Source organism: Helicoverpa zea, chromosome 9, assembly GCF_022581195.2.
Source record: "Helicoverpa zea isolate HzStark_Cry1AcR chromosome 9, ilHelZeax1.1, whole genome shotgun sequence".
In the NCBI taxonomy this organism is placed as follows: Eukaryota; Metazoa; Arthropoda; class Insecta; order Lepidoptera; family Noctuidae; genus Helicoverpa; species Helicoverpa zea.
The window spans coordinates 3,850,835-3,878,727 of NC_061460.1; the positions used below are offsets into that span (position 1 = coordinate 3,850,835).

Below are 27,893 nucleotides of genomic sequence, written 5' to 3' on the forward strand. Positions count from 1 at the left end.
TAGCCGTTTGTTCGGCCGACCGAAACAGAATTACCTACTATCATCATATAAAGACTCATCAGGAGATAAAAAAAGATCATCTTTTTTATTCCCAAGTCCCGCTACCCCCCGGCTGCGGGTTGTTCGAAAGAGTTACCGCGGCCCTGGTACATAAAAAGCCTACGATGGAACACGACGATTTTTAGTCAGTAAGAGTCCGACACTCCCTTACCGCTGCTAACCCATAGCGAGAGGGGTCATTTGATGATTTTTGACGTCGTTAAAAAAAAAATGTCCCGCCACCCCATTTGATCCATAAGTACTGCGTATAATCCACAAAAACGAGACTTTTGACTAATCATAAAAAAATATACGTGTATCTAGACGACTTTTTAAGAAAAGATCTTGAAATTCGATTATCTTGAAACGGGTTAACTTTTGGCTAGTGTATCCCATGGTCAAATTTGTCCGTATTGATACTTTCACCTCATGAAAGGATGCGGTCTACTTGCAAGTAACCCTGTGTAACTCTCGTTGCGAGAGTCCAACTATTACTTTCTATTTTTTATTTTAAGTATGAACTAATACCAAGTTTTCTTTGCTAATGCTTTTGTTTTTGTTTCTACTAGGTTTTTATATTTAACGCGTGAGTCTCGTAGGAGATAAGGATTATTATGATGAATTTATTGCCCGTACTGTTAAGATAATGGTACTTAAAATAATTATGTGATTAATTGATTAAGAACATTGATATTTTGCACGAATGTTGAGAGTGTAAGTAGGGACAAACTTTTGTAACAACTTATGAATTATTTTTCTACTTAAATATAAAAATGTAAATTTTCAATGCAAATGAAGAGATATTCTATTCGTATATTACTTATCGATCAAAATTGATTTTATACCCACAAGGTCCTTAAAATTGACTTCCAAATATGTCTATGGTCCCTTGAACTGGGGAATAAAAAACCTTAACGTTACCCGCAGTTCCAGCGAGGGAACTGATTCCAACTGAGCGAACATGTAGACGATTCAATTACTGAATAGCTTTTGCACACCAGCTTTATAGTATTTTATCTATTTATTAAATTATCAACAAAAAAATCGGTAAAAAAACTTTTAAGTTCAACGGTTTTATCTTATGTGCACTGAAAACTAGAAAAAAAATAAAAAAAATAGTTACTTACCTGTCAACCTACGTAGGTGGTCCCGGTCATATTAGACTAAAATAAAAACGTGGGGCCCATTAACTATTGCTGTAGTACTTTCTTCTAGAGGTATAATAGGTGTGGATTGCATCGACTTACTATAATCGTAACTGGAGATTTTGACAATCAATATCAGCCGTAGCGGCTTCACCAGCGAACGCCGAGCTCACGATCTACCAAAGTATAAAGATATGCTTTGCCATAGGTGGGATTTCAGAGGGGCCTCACGTTTTTATTTTCAATTGATATTACTATATTGTATTGTCATCGGAATTAAAGGTGTATAGAAAATTTCAGATTAATCGGTTGACAGGAAGAGGGTGAAATTTGCATGACTTTGACCCAAGAATAAATAATAAAACAAACGGGGTGAGCTAAATAAAACCGTTTAATAAATAATAAAAAACACTGGCCAGCTAATTTGTTTTACAATAAAAAGAAAATAGCTTAAAGAATTTCTAGAAACTCATGATTGTATGAATGCACTCACTAAAAGACCTTTCTGAACAGTCCAAACAAGGTATGATATGATGTTCCATAATGAAGTTAAGTCCGCATTTGCGTCCCCTTCGAAATGCTGATTAAAATGGTAAATGGTAGACAACGGAAGACTAGTAGAGAACGCCTAAGTCCGCTATTGACCTTGTAGTACAAGAAGTAAAATGATAAACAAACGGTGCATAAAGTATATAGTTTCATAGTCTTCGGAACCATGTTTTTGAAAAAATGATCGTGCCTACAGTGTTAATGATAACGGGGCTTATTGATGGAACTTTTTGAAGCAATCAACGAGTTATTTATCGTCGGAAATGACGATGTTAAAATTTTCCAATTTTCCAAATCTATTCGGCGCACGGTTTAAGATAGTCGGAATCTAGTCTTATCATAGTCTCACGATGACGTAGCACTATTCTACGACTATAAAGTGTATTAACTTTTGTTTGTAAACTCAGTCTCCTTTTAGGTGCCTACGGGTTGGTACGGGTCTACATCCGGTTAGACTGGAAGCCGACCCTAACATAGTTGGGAAAAAGGCTCGGAGGATGATGAGGATGGATGGGTTGGTACGGGTCTAGAATGTCACCAATATTCATTCTCCTATTTATTTTTCCGGGTACACAAAGGACTTCAGAAGGAACATACTGGGCAACAGTCAGTAAAAGCATGACACTCAAATCTGATGACATCCTACCTATAATAAAGGAGTTCTTTTGGTTCAGAATTTAGACTTTATATTTTGTTTTGCCGTGAGCCCGTGCGGTACGGAACGGTAAGAAATAGTTGTGCGCACAGAAGATTTAAGAGGTCGAATAATAATCATACATGATTATAGACTTTTAAGACGCAGTTGATGACGCTAGTTTCAATTCCGTAGAAGTGTGGGTTTCCGAATTTTCTCAGCGACTAAAAAATCGAATGCAAAAAAGACTGAATTTTATTTGAAAACTTATTCTTTACAAAGTCTTACTTCAATGTCAAAAAGAAAGAAAAAATCACGATTGTCAAATTAAGAAGTATCCTACAATAAAGTTTTTAGAAATTTTTGTTTCGTACAAATTACATTCAGAGTGAAGACCATGGCTAATAGCGGGGACCCGCCAAGCGGTTTGCCGAAGTATATGACGTATTCTCAGTCTAAGGTGCCGTTGTTAGGAGCTTTGATCGACTATGTGGATACTAGTATTCAGTACTTGAGGAGAAAGACTTTTGCTCAAGCGGAGACGTTGCATGCGAAGGCGTCGAGGGCGACGCTCTCGTCAACATTCTTAGCGGCCGTGTGTTTGATGCTGGGGTTCACGTGCAATGTGAAGTTTGAAGTCGTCACAGTGGATGAGGAGCCTCTGCCCAATGACTTGCACTTCATGCTCATGAGCAAAGATGATAAGCTCTATATAGATGATATCGACGTGTCTAGTGAGTGTCTGATTTTTATGATAATTATATCTATTGTATATCGGAGCATTTGTCATCACGTTTGGATTTAGAACCTAATCTAGATCTGCATTAGGATAGGTCAATATCTGATGCAATATATAAAATAGAAGTCGCATGGGTAATATAATCTTAGATATTCTTTAAAGCCATATAACAAAATGAACTGTTGAGTTAATTCACTAGAGATTACATTGTGCAATTTATATAATTCAGGTCTAGTAGTTTTATGAGGTCGAAAGAATTAGGTCCAATATGCTTTGCGAATAATACCTACATATACCTACCTACAGTTAATGCTTATACAATATTAGATAATATCTCAGACAAACGAGCATTTAGATAGTATAATGTATATTTTATTTTTAGACGGATTAAGTGGTTGGCCTTGGTGTTTGTTTAGGTAGATGTAAGTTATAGACCAAGTAGGTTTTATGTATTATCATATAATATTGTTGCAGGAGTGATGTGGTGTGTCGAGGCGTCAGACTGTCTTGTTGTACTTATTAGCTGCCTGCTGATATGGAACTCTACAAATGTGGTAACATTTACAACTCACTTGATAGAATAGCTATGTAGAATAACTAACATATAGGTAAATAAGGAAAACAAGAATGTAAAAGTCAGACAGGTATCTACTTTAATTAGTTATACACACTTTGTTAGCTTACAATTTAACAACAGCTTTACCAACATTTTCTCCCTTCAATATTCCAAGAAACGCGTCGTAGATGTTTTCGAAACCTTCATAGATGTGTTCTCTGGGCTTTAACTCTCCACTCTGTATCCACTTGATAAGTTCTGTATGTGCATCTGATTGACGATACAGCCATCGCCATGTTAAGAAACCTTCTATTTTCAATTGCTTGAATACCAAAGCTGGTTGTAGAATAGACGCCTTAGGTGTTTTAGAAGGATCCTCGTTGTAAGAACTGCTACTACCACAAACTGCTACCCTGCCAAAGTCGTTCATCTGATTTATGATAATACTGCTGAGCTCTCCACCAACGTTGTCGAAGTAACAGTCAACACCTTTAGGAGCAGCTTCCTTGAGAGCAGCCGAAAGGTTGGCACCCTTGTAGTTGATCGCCTTGTCGAAGCCGATCTCTTCCAGCCACTTCAGCTTCTCTTCAGAGCCAGCGAAGCCGATGACCTTGCAGCCCTTGATCTTAGCAATCTGTCCAACCAGTGAGCCGACCGCTCCAGCAGCCCCCGTTACAACCACTGTCTCACCAGCTTTTGGTTTACAAATATCCATAAGTCCGAAGTACGCAGCTGCACCAGGCATACCCACTGCTCCCACTCCCAAAGAATCCGAGAAACCTTTGATTTCTGGCAGTTTGTACACTGAGCAGAAAGGATCGACTTCATTGGTATCGATGATAACATAATCACACCAGCCTTTGTGGGAGACAACTTTGGTGCCAACTGGGAATTTGGGATCCTTCGAATCTTCCACCAAGCCAACTTGATAGCCGAACTGATCGTAAGGAATGGAAAATTGAGTACTGTAAGCACGCATGTATGGGTCCACACTCACCCATTCAACTTTGACCAGAATTTCTCCATTTTTTAGGGAAGGTAACTCGTATTCCACAATTTCGAAGTCTTCACGTTTGGGTAAACCCTCAAATGCTTTTTTGACAACGTATTTTCGAGCCTTCACCATCGTGATGTTCACGTTACTAAACGTACCGAGCGACTGTTTAAGAGTACGTTAGTGAGCGAACGTGGGGCTAACATTGAACGCACCTTGAATGACCTTGTAAATCTCGTCTGAGACGATATATAATAGTTTTTGTGCTTGCACGTCATCAGTCAAATGTTCTGCAGCTTTTTGGGATGCCTTTTTGGGATAACTCGTTTTGCCAAGTAAGTGCGTTTCAAGTCACAAAGTGAAATTCAAAAGAAGATATTCACATTGTGACTTGAAATTCCGTGTTGCATCTAACTTTTAAAAGGCAATTCCGGTAATTAAAAAAAATATATATATTAAGTAACCTGCACGCAGGGAAAGCCAGGAAAGTAATTATAATGTATTGGAATGCCCGTTCCTGGCAATCTGTGTATAGCTCAATACTATAGAACTATTTACCAAGAGAGCAAGAATCTCGATAACCAATATTAAAATTATGTGCGTGTGACTAAGATCTGTAGTTCCCTGTAACCAAATTAAAATGATTTTTGATCGTATGCTTAACTGGTTACTTGTCCCGTCGGCGTCAGCTGTTTAAAAGTCACTTGGTGATAAAAATAGCAGTGTATATAAATACTGCAAATAAATATATTTACTATCATTTTTGACACTTTTCCTGGTAAGAGATACACAACCAGAAAAGTGTCTAAAAACCTTGATATAAAAAGTGCTTATTTTAAACAACCTGATGAACGCCTCAATTATACAAGGTGAAACTTTGCTCTAATAAATACATCAGGCGCTTTGAAAAGAGTATTGGCTGATTATGCTCTTATAACTAGTCATGGGCAAGGTTTTGGGCACATGTTGGTGAAGAAACACCCATAGTGATAATATCCCATTTAAAATAAGGGGTAACATTGTAATACAAAATACGTATGCAGTTGGGCGTACTGAAATATAATTAAATTCGAATATACACTCTGCCTCATGGCATTCATAAAGACGAAATAATCAGCATCTACTATTATAATAAAATTTTTCAATCTTATAATTTAACAACAGCTTTTCCAAAATTTTCACCATTCAACATTCCTACAAAAGCGTCAAAGACGTTTTCGAAACCTTTACTAATCTGCTCATACGGCTTCAGCTCTCCACTTTTGATCCACTTGATCATCTGTTCATATGCTTCTGGTATTTTACTCTTCCATCGCCACAAATGGAAACCTTCCACTTTTAGTTGTTTACCCAATATAGCTAATTGTACGATAGTAGCTTTGGGCATTTTACTACGATCTATATTATAAGCACTAATGCAGCCACAAATTGCTACTCGGCCGAATTCGTTCATCTGATACATTATATCACTGCTGAGTTCACCGCCAACATTATCGAAGAAGCAGTCGATGCCATTGGGAGCAGCTTCCTTCAGGGCAGCTGCGGCGTCAGCATTCTTGTAGTTGATCGCCTTGTCGAAGCCGATCTCTTCCAGCCACTTCACCTTATCATCAGAGCCAGCGAAGCCGATGACCTTGCAGCCCCTGATCTTAGCAATCTGTCCGACTAGCGAGCCGACCGCTCCAGCAGCGCCGGTTACAACGACTGTCTCACCAGCTTTAGGCTGACAAAGTTCTAGAAATCCAAAATATGCGGTAGCACCAGGCATACCCACTGCACCAATTCCGAAAGAATCCGAGTAACCTTTCAAATCAGGTAATTTGTACAGTTCTCCAGCCACTGGATCGGGGTCACTTGTATCGATGATAACGTAGTCACACCAACCTTTGTGAGAGACGACTCTAGTGCCAACGGGGTATCTAGGATCCTTCGATTCTTCCACTACACCGACTTGATAGCCGAACTGGTCGTATGGCACCGGGTATCGTATATTGTAGGCACGCATGTATGGGTCTCACCCACTCAACTTTAACCAGAATCTCTCCATTTTTTAAAGCTGGTAACTCGTATTCGACAATTTCGAAGTCTTCAGGTTTGGGTAAACCCTCGAAGATTTTCTTGACGACATATTTACGTGCCTTCACCATTGTAAAGACCTTTCGCGTTACGAGAGAGACTGAGTTTACCAACATATGCATTACAATTTATAGCTGTTCAGAAAATATAATGTCATCGTGAGGCATGCGACAAAGTCGTCGATTCACTCTACAGTTTACGATATTCAATCAATCAATCAATTGGATATATTAGATAGATGACATATTGTCCAGTCATTTTAGGCATTTGAATAAAAAATTTATCACTATAAATCATTTACTTTTGACATTTCATAGTAAGAGACTCGGAGCCGACCCCAACATAGTCAACCAACCCACAATCCAAACATAGCCAGACAGATGACGTCTTAGGTATAACTCTTGAACTCTCAGTTCGGTCTGGCATGATGGGCTATATGCTTTCGAGTTCTTAGGTATTATATACAAAGGAGCATTACATACATATCCTAAGATTGCATTTATACAAGTACAATTTTTAACACGTCAAAGCTCGCGACGTTAGAAGAGTAAAACAGACGCAGATAACATTTATAACATAGTTATAACAACAAACACATTGTTGGTTATAGAAAGTTTATTGTAATTCGAATACAGACATGGTAATTAGTTACATAGGTAGTTCACAAACACACGTCGTACTTAACTACATAGCCACGGTCGCGAGAGTTAACACATCGTGCGAAATACATGGCGTCGTGCGCCGGACTGGCGACTCGGCGAGCGTCCCCGCTCGTGAGAGTAGGCCCTCGCTCCCCGCACCCCTCTGCCGGCCGGCCACGTATTGGTCGGCTCGGTGATCACGCGATGGCCATATATGGCCATGGACTCGACCACGAAAGGTAGGCGCGCGTTACACACTCCCCCTTTAGACCAGGGAGGGTCCCCCGACTGGTCGAACAACAGTAACGCGAGGCTCTAAGTTACATCACAAGGTAAGTAACATTATAAGTTAAACATTGCAAGGTAAGCAAGCCTATATAGCCTATAAGGTAAATAACAATACAGTAGACTTAAAAGGTAAACAATACAAGATATGTAAACTTGAAAGGTAACCAATACAAGGTAAGTAAACTTACAAGGTAAACAACACAAGGTAAGTAAACTTATAAGGTAAACAACACAAGGTAAGTAAACTTATAAGGTAAACAACACAAGGTAAGTAAACTTATAAGGAAAACAACACAAGGTAAGTAACAACTCAGCTGAACAACCACCTAAGGTAAGTAATATAGTTAGGTGACACCCTTCCGCGGTCTACCCCTACCACGCTTAGGCACCATCGGCTCAGGACACTCACCTTCCCTCGCATGATATGGGCGTAAGTCAGACACATGGTACTTACCAAAAACTTCCCCCGTCTTACTATGAGCTAGGAGGTAAGTGGTAGGACTCACCTTCTTAGATATAAGGTAGGGTCCGTCCCGTTTCGGAGTGAACTTGGACGTGATACCTTTAGCAGTGCTGCTGAGGACATGAGTCTTCATCAACACCAAGTCACCCTCAAGAAACTTTACAGGCGAAGACCGAGTTTTATCAGCGTATGCTTTACGTACATCCTGATGACGTTCGAGGTTCTCCTTGGCTGTCGAGATGGTATCCGCGAGTTTCCGCAGGTAAGGTGTGATTTGTGGTACAAAGTTTTCAGTTTCGACCACAGTTCTCAGGTCAGCTTGAACTGTCAGAGGAGACCGCAGCTCACGACCGAAGGTAAGATAAGCAGGGGTGTGCTCGGTAGACCGGGTAACGGAACTATTAAAAGCAAACCGTACAAAAGGTAATACCTCGGGCCAATTCTGGTGACGACCTTCCACCAAGATGGCGAGCTGAGCCTTGAGGTCTCGGTTCTTCCTCTCAACTGGATTAGCTTCAGGGTGGTAGAGAGGCACAAGGCTTTGCTTTATACCTAAGACAAACATAGCCTTCTGCATAACATCTGCTACGAACTGCACTCCGTTGTCTGAGATAATACGCCTAGGAAGACCAAACCTCATAAAGACTTCATTAACCAAAGTTTTGGCACATGTCTCCGCTGTAGCTTCAGTAAGAGCGAAAACCTCCACCCATTTACTAGTGGTATCCTCCACTATCAGGATCCATCTCTCACCTTGAGGACCTTTAGGCAACGGACCGAAGAGGTCGGTTGCAACAGTTTCAAACCTCTGAGCTGGAACTGGAGTTTGTAGCAGACCAGCAGGCTTGACATTCGACGGCTTGAATCGTTGACATTCGACACACGTCTTCAAATAGTCAGTAACAAACCTTCTCATCCCGGGGAAATAGAACCTTTGCGAGATACGATGTAAAGTCCTATCAATTCCACCATGAGCGGCGGTGGGCGAGTCATGGCACTCGAACATGACTGTGCTCCGCAGGCTCTCCGGGACAACGAGCTGAGGCTCCTCCGAATCAGTATCCGGGACGTACCGATACAAAACACCTTGATTCAATAGGTAACCTCGCTCGGACCAACGAGTAACAGAAAGGTCATCCTTACCTTCCAAGTCCAGGATGATCTTGGCGACTTCAACATCTGCTAACTGCGCCTCCCGAGTTGAGGTGGCATCCCAGCGTGGAACATCCACGACAACTGGGCAGATGTCACACTCAGATGCAGAACCATCTTCCAACACAGGGCGGCTAAGCGTGTCGGCAATAACATTAACTTTACCTGGTGCATACTCGACACGTAGATCAAAAGCTTGTAGCTTCATGGCCCAGCGAACTAACCTTCCACTAGGTGACTTGAGAGAAAAGAGCCACTTCAGGGGTTGGTGATCAGACATCACGTGGACCTGATGACCATCAATGTAACCGCGGAACCGTTCCACAGCCCAGACAACGGCGAGAGCCTCTCTCTCCGTAGTAGAATAATTCTGCTCGGCTGGCGTGAGCAGACGGCTGGCATACTCGATCGGATGTTCTTGATGCGGTGACTCCCCCTGGAGTAAGGCAGCGCCTAAGGCATAATTACTGGCATCGGTTCGCAATATGAATGGCCTCGTGTAGTCAGCTTGCACTAGTATAGGTGCCGTAGTTAACAACTTCTTAAGAGTATCAAAAGCCTTACCTTGCTCTAGACTCCATTGCCACGCCTGTGATTTCTTAGTGAGGCGGGTCAGCGGCTCGGCCACCTTCGCAAACTCTGGTATGAACTTACGGAACCAGGAGCATGTTTGAAGGAAGGTGCGCAGCTGTTGGAGGCAGGTAGGTTCTCTCATACTAAGTACAGCATGTACCTTGTCTTCATCCGGTGATATACCTTCCTGGGAGATCACGTGACCTAAGTACCTAACCTTTTCTCTGGCGAATACACACTTGTCTCGATTCGCACGGAGCTTAAACACTCGGAGACGGTCAAATACTGCACGGAGATCTGAAAGGTGACGAGTATAGGACTCTGATATCACTAGGATGTCATCTAAATATGTCAGTACGGTGACGTCATTAAGTGACGACCCCGCACGGAACCGGTCAATAAGCCTCTGGAACGTAGCCGGTGCATTCTTGAGTCCAAAGGGCATACGTAAGAATCGGTACGTACCAAACGGCGTGACAAACGCGGTTTTATCCTTATCCTTGACCTTGCATTGCCAATAGCCACTCCGAAGGTCACAGGTGCTCATCACACAACCTCTCTTAGTGGACTGCAGCAGCTCATCAATACGCGGCATAGGATACGCGTCTGTCTTAGTGACAGCGTTGAGTCTCCTGTAATCTACACAAAACCTATACCTACCGTTAGACTTCGGTACCAAAACAGTAGGTGCAGACCAGGCAGACTCGCACTCCTCGATGACACCTTCTGCGAGCATCTTGTCCAGTTCTATTCGCATGACCTCCTTCCTCGCCGGCGTGACCCTGTATGGAGGCACGGCGATAGGAGGATGGTCACCGGTGTCGATGTGATGCTCGGCAAATGGCGTTGGTTCCCCCACCTGATCATAAATATCAGAATACTCACCCAATAAATTTTCAAGGTCAGAACGCTGATCCAAGGTCAATAGTGTGCCCTCGTCCTCCCGCAGCAGGTTGACCGAAGCACATTCCACCGCCTCGCGTGAACTCTCTGTGAGCAGGGGGTGAATGACCTGAGGCCGATCAGCTGTGAACCACGTCATATTACTAAAATTTAAAACAATCTTAGACTGCCTAATAAAATCTATTCCCAAAAGGGTTTCGTTATTACATGCATCGGGGAACACAATAAATTCAATAGGTATACACAGTGACATACATTTTACATTCACACATGTAAACAAAACGGTACTATTTCTAATAGTACCATCAGCCAGTTTCACCGACATGGTTTTTGAAACAAATGTATTACCCAATCGTAAAAGTAAGGCATACAGGGTCGAACCCGCGATACTACGTCGGGCCGCGGTATCAATAAGCGCTGAGCCACTGTGCCCTAAAATTTCAATATTTAAAATCGGTCGGCCTTGGCTGATAATAATATTATTCTTACTCTCACAGCTTACATTACACTCACTGAGTACCGTGTTAAGTGAGTAGAAAACATTTTGTTGTGGTTGTGAAACTGAGTTATTAACATCAACATTACAAGTTGAAACATTTTTACACGACGGACAATTTGATCTAACAAACCCTTTCTCGCCACAACCATAACAGAATAAGTCTTTAGAGTCTCTTTTTGGGCAAGACTCACGCGTATGACCACGACACTTACAATACACGCAAAACGACTTTTTGTTTACACTATCACTCGCGGCACTAACACTCGGCGAAGTATTACGCTGGAGCTGCGACGACGACGGCTGTGCCCCCGCGCCGCTGGACAGCGCTGGCGGCTTCGACGCGCCCTTCCCCGCCGAATACGGCGTCTGCATCGGAGCGGCCGCGTGCTGAGCCCGCAAGCCGGCCGCGCTGGGTCGTGCTGGCGCTGCTCGTGCGAGCTGTGACTGCGTGTTATTGTTACTCGAACTTGACGACGTTGTCATCTCTTTTTCGGAGAGCGAATCTTCGACGGCTCTCGACTTTTCGATTAATTGATCGATGTCCTCAATAGACTCGCGCGTTACGCGTTTACGAATGCGTTTGTTTACCAAACCGTAAACTACGTCGAGCTTGATTCGTTCGTCTAGACTGTAAGGTAACCTGCTCATATGTGCGCGGAGACGACCGACGAACACCTCCGTCCGTTCTTCACTTTGTTCCGCGGCGAACATATCCCGGAATACCTTATGTGGCGGACGAGGAACACCAAACATCGCCCGCAGCTTGGCAAGGGCGTCATCCCACGACGTAAGCGATGCCTTGACGCCGCGGAACCACACAGCTGCCTCGCCATGTAGAAGCATCGGGAGACCACGGAGTGCCAGGTCATCGGGGACAGATGCACACTCTTTGTAGATTTCCACGGAGTCGATAAACGCTTCTACGACTTCTGGATCTCTGCTATGCCCGTCGAAGCGTGCCGTACACTTGGACATGTTGCCGGTCTTGCATGTCGACGAGGGCGTCGATGAGGGTCGCGCTGATCCTATCGCGTGCGATGCCATGAGGGATTCGACGAGCTGCCGGTTCGCTTCCGCCTGAGATTTCGCGAAGGCGGCAAGGAACGAGGCCAACTGGTCCCCAGACATGAGCGTTGGCGACGGTCTCGGTGCTTCTTCATCCGAGCTGGATTGCGCGTCCTCCACATTAGCGTCGGTACGTACTTTGCGTGGCGGCATTTTCAGCGACGCAGGTATAAACGCGAACACTAATGTCCTAAGTCGATCGGCAAAGAACCGGTTTAAACTGGCTAGCGGATTCACGGCCACTAGTTGGAAGCGCCACTTATAACAACAAACACATTGTTGGTTATAGAAAGTTTATTGTAATTCGAATACAGACATGGTAATTAGTTACATAGGTAGTTCACAAACACACGTCGTACTTAACTACATAGCCACGGTCGCGAGAGTTAACACATCGTGCGAAATACATGGCGTCGTGCGCCGGACTGGCGACTCGGCGAGCGTCCCCGCTCGTGAGAGTAGGCCCTCGCTCCCCGCACCCCTCTGCCGGCCGGCCACGTATTGGTCGGCTCGGTGATCACGCGATGGCCATATATGGCCATGGACTCGACCACGAAAGGTAGGCGCGCGTTACATAGTTTATTTTTTACAGTTCTTGGATATTATAATTGAACAATAGTTTGATAGTTATACACACTTTGTAAACTTACAATATTTAACAACAGCTTTACCAACATTTTCACCTTTCAACATTCCTACAAAAGCGTCGTAGATGTTTTCAAAACCTTCCGTGACGTGCTCCCTGGGTATCAACTTTCCACTTCGTATCCACTTGATAAGTTGTTTGTGTGCAACCGATAGCTGGTTCAACCATCGCCCTAAATTAAGACCTTCAATTCTCAGTTGTTTACCTACTATAACAGGTTGCAGCAACGCGCCCTTGGGTCTTTTGTCACGATCTAAATTATACACACTGATGCTTCCACAGATAGCTGCCTGCCAAATTCATTCATCTGATATATGACGTCATTGCTGACGTCTCCACCAACATTATCGAAGAAGCAGTCAACACCCCCGGGAGCGGCTTCTTTCAGAGCCGCGGTGACATCTGCAGTCTTGTAATTGATCGCCTTGTCGAAGCCAATCTCCTCCAGCCACTTCGCCTTCTCGTCAGATCCAGCGAAGCCGATGACCTTGCAGCCCTTGATTTTAGCAATCTGACCTACTACCGAACCGACTGCTCCAGCAGCGCCCGTCACAACCACTGTTTCACCCTCTTTAGGTTGACAGACTTTCAGAAATCCAAAGTAAGCAGTAGCACCATGCATACCAGCTGCACCAATACCAAACGAGTTCGATAAACCGCTTAAGTCAGGCAATTTATACACTGGTCTTGCTAGTTTATCGGGGACATTAGTATCGATAATAACGTAGTCACACCAGCCTTTGTGAGAGACTACTCTTGTGCCAACTGGATATCTGGCATCCCTGGATTCTTCCACTAATCCGATTTGAAAACCAAACTGGTCATAGGGAGTGAACTAGGACCCTACCTGGGCTATTGAATTGTATGCCCGCATGAATGGATCCACACTCACCCACTCAACTTTGACCAGAATCTCTCCATTCTTGAGCGCTGGCAATTTGTATTCTACAATTTCGAAGTCTTCTCGTTTGGGTAAGCCCTGGAAGACTTTCTTGACAACGTATTTGCGTGCCTTCACCATTTTACTCTTATGTCGTCCCGTCTTAACAAATGCCGAGTAACTACGAAGACTGATGATGTGTGTGTCCAGTTTATAGTGGTTTAATAGTGTTATGTCATCATAATGAAGATGTTGCATATTCGAGGGTACTTGGTATCTAGTCATATCAGTTAAGATAGACGGTAATTTCACTGTGTTTCATGACTTTGGTACCTGTGGAACTGATAGCTGGGATGAATAGGCAATGAGTCATCTGCGGGTTGTTTCCGGGGCTGCGGGTTGTTCGAAAGAGATACCGCGGCCCTAGTACATAAAAGGCCTATGACGGAACACGACGGTTTTTATCAGTAAGAGTCTGACACTCCCTCACCGCTGCTAACCCACAGCGGGAGGGGTCATTTGATGATTTTTGACGTCGTTAAAAAAAAAGTCATAGACAAAAAGTTCCAAACATATGTGGCGTCCATCACGTTTGGTTTTCAAGGTATGAGACAATCATTATTTTAGCTACCCTCGCTTTAGGCGTATATGAAATTGTCGAAGTTTTCGATGTCTTTATGCTTTTGTATCGTTTTGTTTTATTCATAATTTTTTTTTTCGTTAACCTCGTAGTCCCCAGGCCGGCGAACAAATTCCCGACATTTTCCGAATGGTGGACACTCCATACGCAGCATGATCTTTGTCGGACCAGTTGACCACAATATTGAAAGTAACTTTATTAAACATATTTCAAAAAAAATAAAACCGACTTCCAAAAACACTAAAAAGCCAAAAAAATAATAATTTTAGGTGCATCGGCCTAGAAGTCGGTGTCTAACGGATGTCCTTAAGTAAATTTTGCCACCGACTTCTAGGCCGATGCACCTAAAATTATTATTTTTTTGGCTTTTTAGTGTTTTTGGAAGTCGGTTTTATTTTTTTGTAAAAAGTTTTTTATTTTTAGCTTTTTACTGATAAGAATAGTTGTCACTATCCGCATAACTGGAAAGTTCTTATCAATACGAATAATATAAGCCCAAACACGAGGTAGTTTACATATTCGGTTGTCGAGTTCCCTCGACCTTCTCTGGTCTCCATCATCAGTTCAACTCCAAACCTTCACAGTTGCAAAGGTCTCGTTAATATGAATAATATAAGCCCAAACACGAGAAAGTTAAGATGTGCCGTTTAGGAGTTCCCTCGATCCTCTGTCGTCTCCATCATCAGATCTTCCCTAAACCTCCATAGTATTGTAGTCTCATCAGATATACACATAAATATAAAGTTTTTACCCCATGCTTGCCTACAATTTTCAAGAGATGCCCTCGATTTCTCAGGGTTTCCACCATCAGATCCTGATCTGATGACGATGGGACCAAATGACAAGCATACCCTTTCAAATAAAAAAATAATTTTTGAAATCGGTCCAGCCGTCATTGAGAAATCGAGTAACAAACATAAAAAAAAAAAAAAAAAAAAAAATACAGCCGAATTGAGAACCTCCTCCTTTTTTTTGAAGTCGGTTGAAAATGAAACTTGTATGTAAGAAAAGCCATAGTGACGTCATATCGACAATTCCAGGAGTCAAGCATTTAAGAACGCAGCAGCGCCAAACTTTGCGCATTAGAAAAGTTTGTCGGACTCATCGTAAGGAAGGCACTCACAAAGTCTTAAATTTGCATGTATCAAAAAAAATATTGTTCGCCGTCCTGGGTACTATCGATATCTCGGCAACATATTCATTCGAAAATTCAATATGACTACCGAACTAAGTGGCCATCATAAATGCTAAAATGCAAGTTTTGTGACGATTGTGGACAGTTCATTTTCAAATCACAGACAAAAAATGTTTCAAAAAAGTGAGACGTGCATATATTATTTTCTTTATTTTGGACGTATGATCAACCATGGATACCGCATTTTTTGTGTTTCGTGCACGGAGGAGAAAAGACTAGCGGAGGTGCCCTAACGTAAAATCTCCTAAGAAAGCAGCGCGCCAAAATTCGGGTGAGCGGGGGACGAGGAACGTTACTGTCTCCACCCGTGCTCCACCCTTATACTCCTTTTATGGGAAGCCACCCATTTTTATCCATCTAGCATGGAATAGGATAATTAAAATATAACCCTAAACTAACATTGACCACTAGTGACATAGTAAAAAGTAAAGTTAATACTCAAACTTAATAATTCTCTTAAAAATAGTAATTGAATTGGAAAGTTTGAAGAAGCATTCGTTTGAAATGAACGAAGAAAAAGAGAGATATAAAGTAGTTAGAAAAATAATACTTAATTATATAAGTATTATCTTGTGCAGAGAACTTGCCCTACAACAATTTCTTTACTCCCCCAGAAATGAAATAAGTATAATTCTACTAGGAATCATTAAACGGAGACTCAATTAAAAATCATTTTTATTCACCACGGGTCTAAAATACCCCCATGGTGTAATTTAAGTATCAACTTATGTCATTGTGTTAGTTCGTCTACTAGGCACTATGGCGTCACAAGCACGAAAATTTGTTCTATTTGTTCTAGAACCGTGCTGCGATGACTGTTGTTATTTTCGATGTTGCCATATTATGATATTCACCAAGTAAAATGGGAATTAAAATTGGACAGTGTCTATAAAATTAGAGTTTTCACAACGATATCATAACGGCGCATCCACTAAATGGCAGACTTTATGTGTGTCGGATGTTGCTCTGAGTAAAGGTACCTAGATTCAAAAAGTATGTACGGAAAGAGAGATATACCTATGTAAAACATTGCTGATGATGAATAAATAAATCTACACCAACTTTCGCCACATCTTATACATTATTTAAAATAACACAGTACCTACCTATATTTTTAAACTGAAAAATATTTCTTCTATATAGCGATAGACAGGAAAATCCTTGTTCAATGTTCATCCACCCTAACAAAGAAATTCATATTCACATATATGGAGAAATCTTTTACAAAAATACTTTTTTACCTTTTTGTTTTTTCTTTTAGTTATGATTATTTTTATGTTAATATGCAGCTTTTAAATAAGAATTTGTGATTGATTTTTCTGTGTCTGGTAGCATTTAATTTTGTAACGGGTCTCTCTGTCTTGGGACAATTTTACTTCAAATATTAAGTCGACTACTTACCGAAAGATGGTGTTGTTATAATTTTAAATTTTCATGATATCATATGTTTTGGTTTGTAAATAATCTATAAAAAAGCTTGTAGGATGCAAGGAAAAATTAATCTGTTTTAAGGCAAATATTGATACCAATAATATGCAATGATACAAGATTGATACGAAAATAATACAAATTCACTTAGAAGTTCTAGAAATGCAGCTATTCGACGACAGATGTCTCTAGCAAAAAATATGTTTTAAAGCTAAAATATTACTTACACGTGAAATGTTATCCTATCGGTATGTTTGAGTTTGGACCCTAAACAATTTCTAGAATTAATGATAGCGCATTTCATCGTTTTAATCGAGTAACAAATAAAATCTGTTGAAATTGTGGTAAAAATACAACTGTCAGTTTGATGTGAAGGACGGTATATGGGCGGTGTCCAGCCACGCCTGCCGTGACGTATTTGACCTACCTGAAGGCGCGTGACCTACCTGCGTTAGGGCATCTCCGCTAGTCTTTTGTCCTCCGTGGTTTCGTGCTACAATACTCTCATATCTTGGTCTAATGGAAACAAGACGTCAATGCTATTTGCCGTACCAGCTTTATGGCGTATGGTTATTAATCATTATAATGATTGTTACTTTTGTATGACATACGAAGCAATAAAATCAAAAAGAAGAAAAACATTCAGTATCCTGACGTTTTATCAATGTTGAAACCATGCAGTACCTTTTTTTTTTTTTTTTTTTTGTTGTCGCTGGGCTAAAAATGCTATTACGCATCCCCTTCCCATCGGGGGACGGGAGAGGGGTATGTGGGACTCCCCGGTAAAGACGTTCCCGGTATACCCACTAAAAAGGCCCAGCGGCACTCCGACCTCGCCTGAGTGGAGGGGGTCTGGGAATCCATGGCATCCAGTCCCCCACCGGCGATTGCCCGCCTTACGGCAGGCCCCTCATACCTCCCCCTAGTGGGGAAGGGTCCTTATAATGGCCGAAGCGCAGGGGTTGATCCTTGTGGTGCAGGCGGTGGCGCCCCCGCGCCTGTCGCCCGCTGATCACCCCCCGGGGCGGATGGGGACAGACGTTGTATTCGCCGTCTTCTGCCCCTTCTTCGTCTACGGAGCGGCACCGCGAGAGGGTCGTTCTCCCGCATGCGCTCCGCCGTTTCCTTCTGAGACATGACGTCTTCACAGAAGGAGGCTACCGCTTCCCATGTCTCCTCACTTCCCAGCATGGCAGCAATCACGCTGGAGAGCGAGAGGTCATTCCCGACCACCGCCATCAGAGCGCGGCGGGGTTCAGCCCACGATGGGCACACCTGAAGTGTGTGCTCTGCTGTATCCACCGTAGCTTCGCAGTGGTGACACTGTGGGGTCTCCTCCCTCCCAATCCGGTGCAGGTACGATCCGAAGCAGCCATGCCCGGACAGCACCTGCACCAGACGCATCGAAAGGCACCCATGCCGCCGATCGAGCCAGCCGTTCAGGACAGGCCCGATGGCATCCAGCGTCCAGCGACCGTACGTTGCCGAGGCAAGATCTTCGGCCCAGTGCAGAGTTATTGCCTCCCTTGCCTCCTCACGCACCTCTTCTTTTTCTGTCGGGTCTGGGCGCCGGTTTAGCGCCTTCTGTCCCGCCGTCCAGTCGTACACTCTGGCGAGTACCCAAGCCTCGAGCTCCCAGGGAGGAGTACCCGCCAGAACGCACGCCGCCGCAAAGCTCACCGTGCGGTACGCCCTCGACACCCGCTGTGCAATGGCCCTTTGTGGCCTGCGGATGGCAGCGGCGTTCACCCTACTGCACAGTGAGTCTGCCCAGATTGGGGCCCCGTACAGTGCCATACTTTTGAGTATGCCGGCGTATAAACGTCGGCATTGGTCGCCGGGACTACCGATGTTAGGGAGGAGCCATGAGAGGGCGCCCGCAGTCCTCATCAGGCGCGTCGACAAGCCGCTGAAGTGTGCTCTGAAGCACCACTTACTGTCGAGCACTATGCCCAGATATTTCATCTGGGGCTGCACCCCAATGCGGACACCCTCCACATGGATATGGGCGTCGGGCGGTTCTTGCTGCCGGGTCCCATGGAAGAACACGGCCTCGGTCTTGTGCAGCGCCACCGTCAGCCCTAGGCGGGAGATTCTGTCCACCACTTGAGAACCGCCCGCCGAGGCCAAGCTGGCTGCCTCTCCAAAATTTCTCCCCCTGGCCGTCAGAAGGGTGTCGTCTGCATAGCAGATGACAGACGTGCCACGCGGGAGGTTGCCCCTCAAAAGCCAGTCGAATCCGATGTTCCACAGAAGTGGCCCTAAAACTGAACCCTGCGGGACACCGGACTCGACAACGTAACGTCGGAGCTGACCCGACTTGTCCACAAGGAGGACTGTACGGTCCCTTAGGTAGTCCGCCAAAAGTCCCCGCAGATACGGGGGCACCCCTTGGAAGCGGAGGGCTTCCAGTATGGTGGAGTGAGGAATTGAGTTGAAGGCGTTGGCTATGTCAAATGACACAGCCAGCAGACCATCTCCCGCATCCATCGCCTCCCTCACCTGGCCCTTGAGTCGCGACAGGGCATCAACTGTCGAACGCTCAGCTCGAAAACCAAACTGAGCGTCCGCTAGATCCGGGCCGATTGTGCCCAGATGCCTGGTGATACGGGCAGCGAGGATCCTCTCGAACATTTTACCGACCTCATCCAGTAAAACGATAGGTCGGTATGCCGATGGGGAGTCCACCGGCCGCCCTTCCTTTCGAAGAAGGCACAATTGGCCCTCCTTCCATGGCTTTGGAAACCTCTCACACGTCAGACACGCACTGAAGAGGTCCCGAAACCTTTCTCCCATCTGGGAGATGGCGATGGCCACCACCTTTGCGGGGACGCCGTCCGGACCTGGGGCCGTCTTTTTCCCCCTGAGGCAGAAAGCTGCCTTCTCCACCTCGTTCTCAGAAACCGGCGGGTCTTCCTCGGCCGATAGAGCCGCACCATGTAGGGCGCTCATCACTGGTGGAGTGAAGTGGTCTCTGCGAGGAAACAGGGACTGTACAACCCCATCCAGTAAAGACGGCTCGAGAGTCTCGGCAACTGGGGGACCGTACGGGCGCAGTTTGTTGCGTGCCGCCTTGTAGGGTCTCCCAAAGGGATCCATGTCCAGACCCTCAAGCATCTCCGCCCTCGCGTGATCCTGGGCTGTGGCCATTCGCGCTGTCAATGTCGACTTGGCCTCTATGTAGGCTGCATAGAGGCGGTCCTCGTTGTCGAGGTCGCGAAGGCGCCGCCGCCGGCTTCTTGCGTAGGCCCGCCTGGCCGCCACACAGGCGGCCCGAAGAACCCCCAACTCCTCTGACCACCAATAGACGGCGCGCCTAGGAGGTGGACGATGAGACCGAGGCATGCTAGAGTTGCACACCTCGGTCAGGGAGACCCTTAACTGGGCCGCTGTGGCGTCCACATCCCGGATTTCTACAGGAGGCGACAGCCAGTCCTGGACGAAAGCTGCCTCCGAGGCGGCCTCCCGGTCTAGGCGGGAGAGCGCCCACCGTGGGAAGTGCGACCGACCTTCCTGGGTCCCTTGGGAGCCCGGGGTGGAAACATCAAACCGCACGTATCGGTGGTCGGACAGCGTCTCCACCAGCTCCACCCGCCAGTCCAGTACACAGGCCGCCAAAGAAGGGGATGCAAAGGCGAGGTCCACGATGGAGCCCCCCTGCCGCCGCACGCAGGTGTGAACTGTTCCCCTATTCAGGAGGGACAGACCGGATGACACGCACCAGGTTTCCACCTCTCGTCCTCGGGCATTGGTGGTCGGGTTACCCCATATTACCGACTTGGCGTTAAAGTCGCCCAAGACCAATACCCGGTGCTGCACCACTCCGCTTGCCACCCTGGCGAGGACTTCGAGAAAGTTCTCGAATTCCGTGAGAGGGCGGTTTGGGGAGAAATACACCCCTATAAGGGCTATGTCATCCCACGCGGCAGCCACGTATCCCGGTCCCCTCTCTAAGAGTGAGAGGGGGGGTGAGTCCGTGGAAGATCGCGCCACCAATGCAACTGAGCCATTGTCGTCTCCCAGCCAGCTGCCAGGGACAGAGTACGGCTCGGCGACAACCGCCACGTCCACCAACCACTCCGCAAAGGTTTGAACCAGCAGGCTCTGGGCTGCTTTGCAGTGGTTGATGTTCGCTTGAAGAACACGTCGTCGATTCCCAGCCATCAGTCGGTGTTCATCGCGCTTCCCTCGGTGGCCGGCACTGGAACTGGAGTTTCTGAGGTGGCGGCAGCAGCAGGCCGCACCGGCGCCTGCAGTTTGCCCTTCTTCAGTGGCGGTCGGCATTCCTTGCTTGCCATTACGTGGTCGGATGGACGACCACTGGCAGCGCATACTGCGCAATGCGTGGTGGCAGCCTCGCAGCTAGCCAGCCTGTGCCCCTCTTTTCCGCAGCGGAAGCATAGTTCCCCACGCTCGGCAGTGGACGGGCAGAGAGGCCGGGTGTGTCCGATGCCGAGGCACTTGAAACAGCGCATCGGCGCATCCTCAAGCACTTGGACCCCACCCGAGCTAAACCCGACCGGGAGGCGGCCCTTAGCCAGAACCGCCTTGGCAGCTACGACCGGGCACTCTAACCTCATAGTGCCCATACCCCTGCGGCCAGGTCTAATGGCTCGGCCCTTGACAGATGCGACGGGGCAGCCCCCCGCCGAGTCCCCGACGGAGTCGTCGAGGTCGGTCACCTCGAGAGCCACACACTTGACGGCCCTCACAACCTTGGCCGTGTCCGCGACAGCCTCTCGGAGCTTCGTTGCAAAGAGGTCCGCCTTGGTGCCACGTTGAGCCCCCGAGAACTCGAAGATACGAGCCCCCGTTTGGGTCTTCCGGCACGTAACTCTGCCAGCCCCAAGTTCCGAAGGGTCGACGTTTGTACGAGCCCGTCGCAGCACGGACTCATACGTCTCCCCTCGTTCCGCTGCCTCTGGGGTCAACGTGACCACCACGGCTTCGGTTCTTGGAGGAGGAGCGAGCTTCCTCCTCCTGTCCTCTAAAGCGGCAGGCTTGGCTGCGGGGGGCTCGGGAGCCAACTTTTTCCCCTTCCGCTTCCTCGCTACCACCTTAATCCAAGGCTGGTTGGAAGGGGTGGTGGAGGGCAGTAGTGGGTCTTCCCTCACCGGTTCGGGAGGGACCGTCTGGGTAGTCGGGGGTAGTGAGGGCTTCTTGCCCTTTCCTTTACCCTTGGTGGTCTTTATGACCTGGGGCTCCGACTGAGCTGGAGCCGTTGAGGGCCCCGGTGCGATGGGCATCCGTCCGGGTGCTTTATCAGCCGCGAGTGGAGGGCGTAACCGCGTCTCCGGCAGGAGCCGGTCCTCTATGCCGGCAAAACAGGCCCTGATGAATGCTCTCTCCTCCATGACGACCTTTCGGATGAGATCCTCAAGGTCAGAGGAGGGACGCATCGTTGGTGGACCTTCCGACGTCCCCTCGGGCCGAGTCGTGGGCTCGGCAACGCGCGCGTGCAGCGCGGACACCTCTTTCTGCAGGCGATCCACCTTCGCCTGCAGTTGCCGCGTCTCATCGGAGGTGGTGCGCTGCGCCAACTCCTTTACAATGCCGAGCAAGCTCGCTGCCCGGCATTTTAGGGCCTTCTGGAAGGTCCCCTTCAAGTTGGAGGACTTGGAGGCGACCTCTAGGATCTCCATCTGATCCTCCAGAGCCATGCGCTCCATTTCCTCCACGGAGTAGTCCGCGTAAAGGACACTGGAGGCGCCGTGGCTGGCCCTGGCTCTGCTTGGCCGGTCGTCGGCTTCTAATACCGCCCTCTTCGCGGGCTTCTCGGCTGCGTCCGAAGAGCCTCCGGATCCCCGCTTGAGGAAGGCCCTCTTCCTCGTATGGCGGGTTGCAACGCCGCTCGTTCCACTCACATGTGACTCCGTGTCGGACAAGTCGGTCGACACGAGGTCACTACCTCTCATGAGACTGACCGCGGATGGTGCGCGGCTGGTCTCTGATGCCGAAGCATCTCGAGATTGGCCCTGAGAAGGGCCTTTTGGTTGGCCCTGAGAAGGGCCTTTGCGGAGACAGCGCCCGGAGGCGGCCCTCACAGGACGTGGCATTGCCACCCACAATATCGAAACGCAAGACTGTTGAAGATGTTTCGACGCACAGCGTTCGTTTGCCGCCGGCCTGCCACTCCGTTACGGTGGTCAGGCGCGGCGTTGCCCAGGGGTCACTACGTGGAAGTCAACGCTGTGGGGGGACCCCCAACCATGCAGTACCTGACAGGTAAAAGCAATGAAAGTCTGGAAATAAAAAATAAAAACAGTAGGTTAACGTAAACTAATTTTATATTTAAAAAGTTATAACTTAACAACAGCCTTTCCAAAATTTTCGCCTTTCAGCATGCCTACAAAAGCGTCATAGATGTTTTCGAATCCTTCCGTGATGTGTTCTCTTGGATGTAACTCTCCTGTATGTATCCATTTGGCTAACTGTGCATAACCTTCAGGGTGTCGGTTGAACCACCGCCAACATAGGAAACCCTCAATTTTCAATTGTTTACCTACTAATATAGGTTGAAGGATCGTCGCTTTAGGTGTATCACTTTCATTGTAAGCACTAATGCTACCGCAGACAGCTACGCGACCGAAATTATTCATCTGGTATATAATTTCACTGCTGAGCTCACCACCAACATTATCAAAGTAGCAGTCAATACCATTGGGTGCAGCTTCCTTGAGAGCTGTCTTGATGTCAGCAGTCTTGTAGTTAATCGCCTTGACAAATCCGATCTCTTCTAGCCACTTCAATTTATCATCAGAACCAGCCAAACCAATGACTTTGCATCCTTTGATCTTAGCAATCTGTCCGACCAGCGAGCCGATAACAACGACTGTCTCCCCAGCTTTAGGCTGACAAAGTTCTAGAAATCCAAAATACGCAGTAACACCAGGCATACCCACTGCACCAACTCCCAGAGAATTGGACAACCCTTTCAAGTTTGGTAGTTTGTGCACTTTTTCGTCGTCGGTTTTCGCATCATTTGTATCGATAACAACATAATCACACCAGCCTTTGTGGGAGACGATTCTAGTACCAACTGGGAATCTTGGGTCTTTTGAATCTTCTACCAATCCAACTTGAAAACCGAACTGATCGTATGGAACTGGATTCTGTGAATTGTATGCCCGCAAGTAAGGGTCTACACTCACCCATTCAACTTTGACAAGGATCTCTCCATTCTTAAGTGGGGGTAACTCGTATTCCACAATTTCGAAGTCTTCACGTTTGGGTAAACCCTCGAAGTGTTTCTTGACGACGTATTTCCTCGCCTTCACCATTATGATTCTGTATCACGAGGCTACCGGAGAACTGAGTATACAAACAAGTGGAACACAGTTTATACTCGGTTAGTCCAGACTCGTATCTCCTGGATATCTACGATAGCGTAACTATATTTATCCGATAACACATTTTATTACGTTAGTTCTCAGTTACGATAAACCGCAGATTATTTTGTCGATAATTCTGATTCTGACGACGGGTGCAGATGATGAAGAAACTTATACCACTGCTTAGATAATATAATCTGTATAAAAATACTGGTCAATTTTACCAAGCTTGTGAGCTTGAGAGTGATTGTGGAAATTTACCGAACTTTAATCTTCAGAGTGCCCCCAATAGCATGTTCATTGTTTTTTTCCGTGGAATGAGGCATTTTCATATAATTTCATCCCCAGTTATAAGTATTTTCGTTTAGCAAACAAACGTACAAACGTACAGAATTACTTACGTTCTCCATATTATATTTAATCATTAAGTTATGAGTTAAGATTGTACGGATAGGAATAATTCTTGGACGGATAAACAACAACTGTACGATAACCGAGATAAGTTGCAATCAGCGAGATAAAGTACCCGGAAAGGAGATTGGGCCAAATGTTTGGATGTTGGTCTACTTTCCCTCTAGTTTCTCTATGTGTCATATATAATTCGAAAGGTCTTTTTAAGTGCAACATTTCATACTAACATACTACTCACCACTTGTTAGTACTTTGGATGTTAGAACATGTCAAAAGATTTTATCGACATTTGCATTCAAGACAATATACCCCTCTAATAGCATTGAATCATTTATTATTGTTAAACTCCTCAAATGGAGTCAGTGTTTGATTTTACCTATTATGGTAGCTATCAATCGTCAACAATTTCATTATTTACTGGCCCTTTAATAAGAAAACTATAAGTACCATAAATATAAGTACCTCTAAAATGTATAACGCTAGGTAGATACTCAAAATGTACGCGGCAACGTAAGTCACGTACATAGTATTGATCTGGATTATTTCAGTTTATCTTACCTCTAATAAGGCTATAGATTGATAGCGTCAAAAAAATGTTCGTTCTCGCATGACTTGCTTGTTGGCCTATGTTTTGCAACTTTAATGTTACACATCATTACATGACTATATTCAAAATGAGAACGTTACTTTTTTTTGTCGTTGTTGGTTCTTGTTGGGTTTCTGTCTTTTCTGTGGTATCGTAGCTTCGAAACTGTTTAACCAGTTTTGATACTTACATAAAAATCTTTCGAAAATTAATTACTGTTGTTTTTTAAAGTTTATTAATAAGTCTGAACTTATTGCAGCGGTGCAATAATGCTTCAGCGTTTTAATTCAACTTCCTGAAAACTGCCACGTTTTAGAACCACGAATTTTTTACGTGCTTGAAAATACTGCTTATAATAATTTATACTGCATATTTCACAACAAACATACCAAAATGTCTAGTCACTCTGTTTATTTATTTTGCCTAATAGCCGTTACTCGATATCAGTAATAATAAAGTCGTTATCTAAATTACATTTAATGTGCTTTTCGTTAAAATTACTATTCATGGTCAATCAACGTAAATTCATCGTAATGGTGAACTTGTTATCAATCGTGATATTTACTGTTTAATATGTAGGTAATTTGATTAAAATAATAATGTCACTAGCGACGTAGTAAATAGGTAAATATGAATGCATAGCTTTTCTCAACTATGTTAGCGTCGGGTTTCAGTCTTACAAGATGCAGCTGAGATTTAGTATTTGAAATGAAGCGACTGTCCGTCTGGTCACCATAACACAGATTTCTGGGCAACCCGATCCACTTTGGTAAGACTGATTCGAGACCCTGGAACCCACGAATGTAACGTGCCTTCTGAAAGTTCATTAACCAAAAAATAAAATGAACGTACCAAATTAGGTACCCAGGTGCCGAGGTAACTTCAAGTTCTGTTCAGATTTATTTATTGACATTGTTCTTACAGTAACATAATTTCTTACAGTAACAAGGGAATAATTTTTCAAATAGTGCTAAGGGACAACATGTGTCTTTATTTAACATACCTTTATTATAATTCACAAAAACTACATTGAATGTACCGTGTTATATTAATAGATAGATGATAGAGGAGTTATGTTACCACGCTACCGCCTTGGGATATTCCTGTAATGATAGCTGTGTTTTGTGAATAAATAAATAAATTAATAATTCTGATATCTCCGGTAGTGTCGGATTGCAGTGGGTGCGCCTGTGCTTGCGCACATGCTTATGCACCATAATATGACCTGCGCAGCTGGCTGATCTTCTTATATAAGAAAAGCTATGGCCAATAAATCGGCTAGGATGGCATTATCATTACCTATAAGCTAATATCGTTTGTAAATATTCCTCAGCGTTCTCCCCTGAGCGAGTATCTATTCCTGCCGTGGCTGGGTGCCACGCTGCGAGGCCTGTTCCTTCGTCAGGCGCCCACAGCGGGCGCCCTGCTCTATACGATGGCTGTCATCAACGGCAATGTCAACCCACTGTTCCTTACTGCGTTCTCGTTTTTATTTTGTAAGTATTTATGTAACTAGAGACTTTGTGGGTTATTTTATTTGTTCCCTTATTTTATTCTGTCGAAATCATCCTGATCATCCACTTACTCTCATCCAGTCACAAATAAACTTTATCATTTGGTGAAAACGTGAGTGTGTGATAAACTGAAACATCTGCGTGATAAGGTACCTCCACCAAATGCTACCTATTTTTCGAAGGCCATGTACGTACAATTGTCATTTTCTCATAATCTGCGTCATGCCATCAAACCCTTTAGAACCAAATTAACATATACCTACTATGTTGCCAGTGTTGGAGGCGCGACTGTGGCTGGAAATCGCTCGTCTGGTGAGGTCGCGGTGGGAACGCCGCGAGCACGCCATCGCCTCCCAAGACGCAGAGTACGAAGTCGAGACCTTATGGAGTAATGACGATGTTCAGAGCGTTGAAGTACGGAACTATGTATATTAGTAAAACTTCTATTTTTGTAACACTTAATTCGTACATATTTGAGCTGAATATTGTCTCATTTAGCTCTGTTACGTAGGGATGGAGTGCTATATTTCTAATGGATAGACGAAACAGATGGGCAACTAAAAGTTGCTCATAATATTGTGGAAAACTAAAAGTTGCTCACAATATTGTGAGCTTTTTTGTCTAATGATTTATATTTGTATTATTTTTGTCTTTGGTAGTTCCTAGTCGTGTCAGAGCCTTTATTAGAACTTTGTCGCTGGTAAGTTTGTAGGAAACAATAAATTTTGTGTGTTTATGCACCTTTTTTGGATGATACTTTTTAATTAAGTACCTATTAAAGATTATTCGAAAATTGTATACGTCTTTTTCTTTGCTATTTTAGATTGACCAAGAAAATGTGGTATATTATGAAATACATTCCCTCCTTTGCATTTAATGTGAGCCTGGGAGGGCATTTAGATATGTTTTAGGAAAGAGAGGAGAGGAAATCAAAATCAAAATAACT

At 45.0% G+C, this 27,893-nt stretch overlaps 3 protein-coding genes and 1 pseudogene across 3 annotated transcripts; 1 reads left to right on the plus strand and 3 right to left on the minus strand.

Annotated features, from left to right (window-relative positions):
• The first annotated feature begins 2,671 nt into the window (after window positions 1–2,671).
• LOC124632973 lies at window positions 2,672–27,693 on the plus strand. The gene is made up of 4 exons (XM_047168020.1): window positions 2,672–3,101; window positions 3,581–3,660; window positions 26,767–26,929; window positions 27,222–27,693. The coding sequence occupies exons 1-4, from the start codon at window positions 2,765–2,767 to the stop codon at window positions 27,380–27,382; spliced, it is 741 nt and encodes a 246-aa protein (XP_047023976.1). The 5' UTR covers window positions 2,672–2,764; the 3' UTR covers window positions 27,383–27,693.
• On the minus strand, window positions 3,737–4,840 carry LOC124632969 (prostaglandin reductase 1-like). The gene has a single exon (XM_047168018.1). It carries the CDS (start codon window positions 4,786–4,788, stop codon window positions 3,787–3,789), a length of 1,002 nt encoding a protein of 333 aa, XP_047023974.1. The 5' UTR covers window positions 4,789–4,840; the 3' UTR covers window positions 3,737–3,786.
• On the minus strand, window positions 5,697–6,829 carry LOC124632970 (annotated as a pseudogene).
• Window positions 23,375–24,452, minus strand: LOC124632972 (prostaglandin reductase 1-like). Its single transcript, XM_047168019.1, has one exon. It carries the CDS (start codon window positions 24,383–24,385, stop codon window positions 23,405–23,407), a length of 981 nt encoding a protein of 326 aa, XP_047023975.1. The 5' UTR covers window positions 24,386–24,452; the 3' UTR covers window positions 23,375–23,404.
• Window positions 27,694–27,893: the final 200 nt, after the last annotated feature.

Excerpts from the sequence above, each read along its gene's own strand:
- LOC124632973 (XM_047168020.1), top strand. The coding sequence starts at position 2,765 with ATGGCTAATAGCGGGGACCCGCCAAGCGGTTTGCCGAAGTATATGACG. Across the intron at positions 3,661-26,766 it reads TATGGAACTCTACAAATGTG|CGTTCTCCCCTGAGCGAGTA; the intron begins GTAACATTTACA and ends AATATTCCTCAG. Across the intron at positions 26,930-27,221 it reads TGCGTTCTCGTTTTTATTTT|TGTTGGAGGCGCGACTGTGG; the intron begins GTAAGTATTTAT and ends CTATGTTGCCAG.
- LOC124632969 (XM_047168018.1), bottom strand. The coding sequence starts at position 4,788 with ATGGTGAAGGCTCGAAAATACGTTGTCAAAAAAGCATTTGAGGGTTTA.
- LOC124632972 (XM_047168019.1), bottom strand. The coding sequence starts at position 24,385 with ATGGTGAAGGCGAGGAAATACGTCGTCAAGAAACACTTCGAGGGTTTA.